General features: G+C 40.5%; 1 protein-coding gene across 8 annotated transcripts in view; it reads right to left on the bottom strand.

Annotated features, from left to right (window-relative positions):
- Nucleotides 1-905: 905 nt before the first annotated feature.
- The window catches only part of SUSD1 (sushi domain containing 1), a 47,548-nt gene continuing 40,948 nt past the window's right edge, over nt 906-7,505 (bottom strand). The window contains exons 14-17 of one of the 8 annotated variants that reach the window (XR_010301350.1): nt 6,725-6,764; nt 3,994-4,087; nt 1,631-1,819; nt 906-1,530 (exon numbers count right to left, since the gene is read on the bottom strand). Coding sequence is in view for 4 of the 8 variants with exons in the window: in XM_064140434.1 (XP_063996504.1) it covers nt 1,681-1,819; nt 3,994-4,087; nt 6,725-6,764 (273 nt within the window). In the remaining 4 variants the exon portion in view is untranslated. Of the gene's footprint in view, nt 1,820-2,574; nt 2,886-3,993; nt 4,088-6,724; nt 6,765-7,505 lie in introns of those variants that run through there. The other 7 variants (XR_010301351.1, XM_064140435.1, XM_064140434.1 and 4 more) reach the window with 7 other exon arrangements.

Below are 7,505 nucleotides of genomic sequence, written 5' to 3'. Positions count from 1 at the left end.
AACTGTATCTGCCCAAGTCTCAGAAAAGATGCAGCAGTAAAGAGCTCTCTCCTAGAACTTTGTAATTCCTATCTCCTACCAACTATGAAGTTTGCTGTTACACTTTAAAATACTGTTTTGAAACACAAACAAACAAACACAAAACTGGAAACGCATAACCTAGAACAACAGAACACTTAGAATTATAAAGCCAACATTTGAAATTCCATAAGCAGGTATCCTAGATTCAAAGTTGTAAACCACAAAAAACAAAACTCGAAAAAAATGGCAGATCTGAGTGAGAGCCAAAATTCTTGCTTCTCTATTTCACCATTCATAGAATCATAGAATTATAGAATCAACCAGGCTGGAAGACCTCCAAGATCATCCAGGCCAACCTAGCACCCAGCCCCAGCCAGTCAACTAGACCATGGCACTAAGTGCCTCATCCAGGCTTTTCTTGAACACCTCCAGGGACAGTGCCTCCACCACCTCCCTGGGCAGCCCATTCCAATGCCAATCACTGTCTCTGGCAACAACTTCCTCCTAACATCCAGCATAGATTTTCCCCGGCACAGCTTGAGACTGTGTCACCTTGTTCTGTTGCTGGTTGCCTGGGAGAAGAGACCAACCCCCACCTGGCTACAACCTCCCTTCAGGTAGTTGTAGACAGCAATGAGGTCAGCCCTGAGCCTCCTCTTCTCTAGGCTAAACAACCCCAGCTCCCTCAGCCTCTCCTCATAGGGTTTGTGTTCCAGGCTTTTCACCAGCTTTGTCACCCCTCTCTGGACATGCTCCAGAATTCAACAGAATTATTTTGTTTACATATCTCAAAGCAACTTCTGAATAGGAGTGGAATTAATTGAAGGCACTTGATTCTTTCTTACAGAAGGAGAAAATATTAACAGGGAGTATGACATAAGAAATTGGTTAATTGTACTTTATTCAGTGACTCTGACCAAATATTACATGCCAACTCATTAACCAGAATGATTTAATGGCCTTACTCAACTGTAATTACAGAGCAGAGATTAACATAACTGCACTTAACACAGGTAGCTCCTTATTTAAATTAGTTCCATGTGCCACTGAAGCTACTGAGCTTTTTGCAAAACTGCCATTTTATAGATTGGTGTATTACTTGCAATTATTGCTAATTGCAAGGAGCAATGACTGCAGTTTCTCTGGAACACGTCTGTTGCTGATACTATTTAAATGCGACAATTTAATGGTTAACACCTCTGTTGTTGTTACTGCAGAACCATTACCCACAAATAACTGCTGAAAGTCTTCTACCTTTGTATTTGAAATACCACAGGATACTCTAACTGATAGAAGGGTTGAACTGCATTTTCTCTCATCTAAAGTAGCAGTTGAATCTCAGTCTTAGCTGGCTCAGGGGATTACTTACGTAATAAAGCACAACATGAACATTCGTTATCAGGCATTCATGTGGCTGAAACAGCTGAAAGCCTGTGGCCAACACATGGGATGCAGGTTAAAGTCTCTGACACAAACCTGTTCGGAGGGAAGCCTAACATACCACATCATCTGGAAACAAGAGAAGACAATAAACATCTCACTTCCAGTACCTAACTTATTTCAACTGTCCATGCTATAGTCCGTATGTGCCATGCTGATATGTCCATACCCGACAGATGCTGGCTCAGGTAAGAAGACCCCACTTCAGGCGATAAGACATCAGAGAAGAGAGAAATTTTCAGTCTCCAGGAATGATGATGTAATCCCTGTTTGTGTCATGTCCATTGTAGCAGATAAACGTACAGCCTCACAGGCCAAAGCAGCAGGAGAGGAGTGCACTGTGCTGTGGAGGTAAGAGCTGGAAAAAGAGGGGAAAAAAATACTGAAAAGACACATTCTATCCAAGCATGAACCTGACACAACTTGCATTACTCACACTGATGGGAGAAATGATAGAATTTCAACCATTTTTTTTAAGACCTACAGCACTGCTGTAAGTTCTGAGCATTATAGCAGCACAAGGGGGTTAGTAGAAAACATTTCCATGGCGTTTCATGACTATCTGACCTATATCCACCTTGGCCCAGTACAGATAAATCTTCAGAAAGCTGAAGCTTTGGCATTATCCTTGTGCACTGAATGGAAATCCCATATGAAATGAAGCAAATGATCAGATAAATGAAGCAAGGTGGATGTGTGACATGGCAGACATCTGTGGACTGATGCATTTTTAAAATGAACTAAACATCAAGGAACATCAGCAGTCAGGCTGTGCATTTTGGGAACCCATTGTGAAACTTCTACTCGATGAGGAACAGCTAAAACGGCTGTCAGCAAGCATGCTAGTGGGCTAGTGGGAATTCACAATCTGTCCCACTGCAGTAATATAACCTCTGAGGCAGCAGACATGCCCTAAACTAGTGAACAGTGAATACAGTGGTTCTTTGTGACAGAAGCTGCAGAACCAGGAAGCTTACAGAGACAAGAAATATCCCAAAACCATTCATTCACATAACACCCTGGCAAGATCAGTGTAGCTGCATCATTCCTGACAAGTGTTTGTTGAACCTGCTTTTGCATACCACTCAGAAGCCACAGTTTCACAGCACTCACAGCAATGGGCTCCCGTGCCGACCTCTCCTACTGTCCAGAAGTATGCAGGTATCCTGCCTACATGCACATACTGCAGGCATTACAGGCAGGAGGAAGCTGGTCTTCCTACAATGGCTTTCTGTATATTTATGTGTCATCCTTCTTAGCAGTCTCTTCTCTGCCAGGCTAAGCAACCCACTAGAGGATTACCCTACTTGCAGCTGTATCAGACAGATCTCATGTCTCTCTTGCCGAGTCTTTCTGTCTCTTTCTCCTGGTGGCCCACATCATTCCTGGAGTGCAGTGCCTAAAACAGGACCATGGCTTTACAACTGGACAGAACAGAAGGCTGATTTTGCATCTTATTTTTTTAATTACATTCCTGCTCAGAAATGCATTGAAGCAGCAATGCCTATTTAAAACTGAAAGTATCTGTTATGTATGACTATCACGGCTATTTCTTCTGAGTACTGTGAAGAATCTCATCACAAATGACATCTGGGTTTCCCTTGCTCTGCCTCCTACTGGAACGGGGCAGCTTTAATTCCTGGCAAGAGCTCTGTTTGATGTTCCCTAAAGCAGAATGGATTCAATCACAGGATCAAAGGCCCAAAACACACCTGTTGAACTTTCAAGTCCTAGCCCCCAACATTACACCACATTGCTGCTAAGCATACTCACAGTGTACTCAAGCTCACTTATGGTTATCACCATTTTTTTCGTTCTCCTTTTAAAAGAAGACTGAAATTGAAGCTCAGGACCTAACCTTCTCTACACTCTGTTATAACTGATTCATACTCACATGATTCTTTCAGTACTGCCTCTTGTCTTAAATAGCTCTATTACTGTGATGTTAATGGACTCGACATAGATTTTAGGAGTATTTACACTCCCTGCCACATTTTTGACAGAGAAACTGGAATAACTGAGATTTTCACACCATGGGCCCGGGACACTCTTACTCCTGCAGTGAGCCCTGTCAAGGTTGGAAAGCACCTCCAAGGTTATCTAGTCCAACCCTCCTGCAGTGAGCAGGGACATCCTCAACTAGATCAGATTGCCCAGAGCCCTGTCAAGCCTGACCTTGAATCTCTCCAAGGATGGGGCCTCAACCACATCCCAAAGCAACCTGTTCCAGTGTTCCACTAACCTCACGGTAAAGAATTTGTTCCTAACATCCAATCTAAATATCGCTTTTCTAATTTCAAACCATGGGCCCTCGTCCTGTCTCTACAGGCCTTTGTAAACAGTCCCTCTCCAGCCTTCTTGTAGGTCCCCTTCAAGTCAAGCAATGAACAGCATTATTTGCTACTGTAGGAACTCTTGATAACAACTTCTAGCCACCCAAGAGGCGTTAATCAAGTAGGATGGTGAGAAAAACTACCTGAAAAGAAAAACATGTAAGCCTTGTGCAGGAGGACTACAAAGTTACATACATACCGTGCTGCTGAGAATGACAGGAATAGTACAAGGCAGACAGCAGCAACTGACCCCACTCCAACAGCAGGCATGTACTGCAGAGTGGGTGACACATCTGGAAGAAAATATCACACTATTCAAGCAAGCAGTCAGGAAATATCATTGCTTCAGTCCAGTGACTGAATAACTGAGTCTGCTCACAGACAAAGTACCAAAACAAAACTCAAGATGCTGGACATACTGCTCAGACAAGTAGTAATGGAACTGCCTATTTGGTAGCTACTGGCACATTAGGGAAATAAAATTGAATTGTGTATTTCTCAAAGGTGATTATATTTCTCCAGTTTCCTGCCTTTCACTACTTTTTTTTTTTTTTTTTACATACCCACTGTCAACATTTTCTCCTCTCATCACTGCCAATTTCAGTTTAAATTATGTGCCAAAATATTCTCAAGTGTCAGAAAACCCTAGTGCTTTATTAAATGGCTTGATGAATCTCCTTGCAAATTTTTATCATCTGGAATGGCTGCTCTGGAGTTTGTTGTGTTTGAGTTTGTTTTTTGGTTGGTTTTTTATTTTTTTAGTGAGACAAAATAGAAATAAACCTGGCAATGACAGCTTTAACCAAGCCCATAATAATAGAATCCACTCAGGGACAAACCGAAGGCTTACAGAGATTTGGTGTCAAAATCACAATTACTAAGAACCTGAGAAAACAAACACTTGGCCCCTTCCAACCAATGCCATTTTTGGCATTTATCAAAGATTACCTATTTCTTACTGGATTTCACTCAGGCACCTAGGATGCTGGATCTTACTCCTGCAAGATTCCACAACTTAACTTGTTTTTAAAGTCTTCCTAGTATGAATATTTATTTTTTCAGCAAAACTAAGTTCCTGCAAAAACAGTACTTGTACAGTCAAATTCCTGTGTATGTCTACAATGAGAATCCAAATGACTGAACATTTGAAGAGCAATGTCTGCTAACTTAAATTGAGCTCCTTTTTGGCTCACCTGAATGCACAGGCACATCACTGGCTGGACATTCACCCAAAACACCCCCAACAACTGATCTGAAGCACAACAAAATCACACAGTGCCTTAAAAAGAATGTGACCACCTTAGAATCTTTCCCTAGCACTGCTCAGCAAAGCAAGCCTTCTGTCCAGTACCTCTCACCTCTAAACTTATGGTAAAATGGTGATCCTACAAGAAAAATCTCTTTAACCTACAAGCACATTCACTTCTGGTAAAAGTTATACTTGTCCTTACATCACTGTAACATCAGTTTTTATACACAAGTTACACATCTCTAGAGCAGATGTCAGCCCTCCTTAAATATGACAGAGCTGTCTCCCCTACACAAAGTGGAGTTGATTTGGTGAGAACCCCTCACATTACATGTGACAGAAGGAAGTGTGCTTTTAACAGCTTTCTACCACTTTTGACAACAGTTACTTGTCATGCAATGTGTAGCATTATCTAGATGGCATCTGAAACAGGCCCATTTGGTTTAGATTTAATTTACAGATTTGCCTTCCAAACAACTTGAATTATGAAATACTCCCCAAAGGATTCAGTGAGCCAAAAATACTCTAAGCCTCTCCAGCTGCAGAAGTACATCAGGCCAAGGACACCGTCTGGCTAGAAATCTATTCAAGATAAAAACAAATTGTTTTACAACAGAAAGCCAAAGGTCTGACCTGTCCCTACTCCCATCTTCGAATGCCCACTCTTTTCATCCCAAAACCACATAAGACAGCCTCTGAAGATGACCTGTAAGATGACAAATGGTCAATTCAGGAGAGGACAGTTTTCCATCTTTCCACCTCAAGCACTTCATGCATCACACCACTTACTATTCCAAAGCAGTGTCTCACTGCCTGTGACACGACATTTCTTAACTACAATAAATTAATCTTTCAAATCAAAATCAAAATCTAGAGTTTGTAGGGGATTCCAGTGGTTCCACTTCCCTTTGTAAGAAGAGGCAAATGTTTTTTGCTATTCACTGAAACATGACAAAATGGGTGAAAACAGCAATTTCTACAACGGTGGAAAGGAGGGAAACTTTGTCTCTACTGAATTCCAAGCTTCTCTGACCTAAACTCATTCACTGGAAACATTTTACAACCAGAAAGTAAAACAAAGATAAAACCATACCGAGGAAGTCACTGGCTTTTAAAATTATGCTCTCATATTTCTGAGGAACTACTCACAAGTACAAAAACTAGTCATATTTTTAGTTTTTGCATGGTGTCTTTTTATTTCCTTAAGTTCACAGAATGACTTAATTCTCCCAGGACCATTTGAACATGCCAAAATAAATAATGTGGCTTCTAAAAGCTAGACAACGTGATCTGCTTTTCTTCTTTCTTTTTTTTCCATAAACTTTCAGTCAATATAGAACTATTTCAAGACAAACCTCTAAAATTTCCTATCTTCTGTGCTTCAAATTCTTTGTGCACAAACGAGGCTGTAAAGATTTAAATATGGTGATATACAGAAAGAGCAATATTGGAAACCAGGAAGAAAGCAGAGCATCCATTTTAGAAGGGATTACTGAATCCATTTCAATGGAATACTGAAATGCATGGCAAAATTCTCTGCCTCTAACCTTTCCAATCCTCAAAGTCAACCAACTATTAATATCATATGAAGAAGCAAGACAAATCAGTTATTAGTAGCTTACACTGCCAAGAAAAGCCATGACAACTTCTGTTTTCTCATCAAAGTTAAAAATGGACTTACGTTTAATTTGTGCCCAGACAGCACAGGACTGAGTTCTCACCTGAAAACGAAAGCATAAAATCACTGTTTGTCATGAAAGACATTCATTGTTGCTAACACTCTCTGCAGAAGCAGCCATCCATGACATACTGTATTTATTACTCTTGGTAATGGCATTTTTTATCCCCCTGGTAGTAGCCTCTACTTTGTCTGAGATTATAAAGGTAAGATTAGAGAGATAGCTTTAATGACTTTGATGACTTTTAGGTAACCACTCTTACTTTCTCTCCATAACCTGGGCATGCAAGTAACACGGAAGTATCTCTGAAGCTGCTTGGGTAAGAATTCAGAATTTATGGAATGCTAAGATAAGGCAGAATATGCTGTGTTGAATTTATCTCCATGTAAAATTTGTACATTAAAATATGGTACCTAATGGCATGTTTTTAAATACTAGACACAAGGTCCTTCTATTTATGATAATTTGCTTGGTAATTTTTAACAATCTTAACTGAATACTTACAGTAGCTGATGTTTATAGCAGTTGAATAAACCTTTATGAGAGGTCTGCTTTGGCAGACTAGTTTAACAAGTTTGGTTTTTACACAGTGAACTTTGGTCCCTGTAGAGTTTTCTCTCACCCAGCACTTCACCCTCATATATACACAAGAACTTCTATTGTCCATTGTGGTACTGTGGTACTTTCCTGACAAATGAATTTCATAGACATTGACAAAATGCATACACATATATAACCATAGAAGAGGGACCTCTCAGGACGTGTACTTATTCCCCTCATCTC

This window comes from Pogoniulus pusillus, chromosome Z (assembly GCF_015220805.1).
Source record: "Pogoniulus pusillus isolate bPogPus1 chromosome Z, bPogPus1.pri, whole genome shotgun sequence".
NCBI classification, from domain to species: domain Eukaryota; kingdom Metazoa; phylum Chordata; class Aves; order Piciformes; family Lybiidae; genus Pogoniulus; species Pogoniulus pusillus.
Note: the sequence above shows the minus strand (reverse complement) of the source record. Positions and strands in the feature narration are given on the sequence as shown.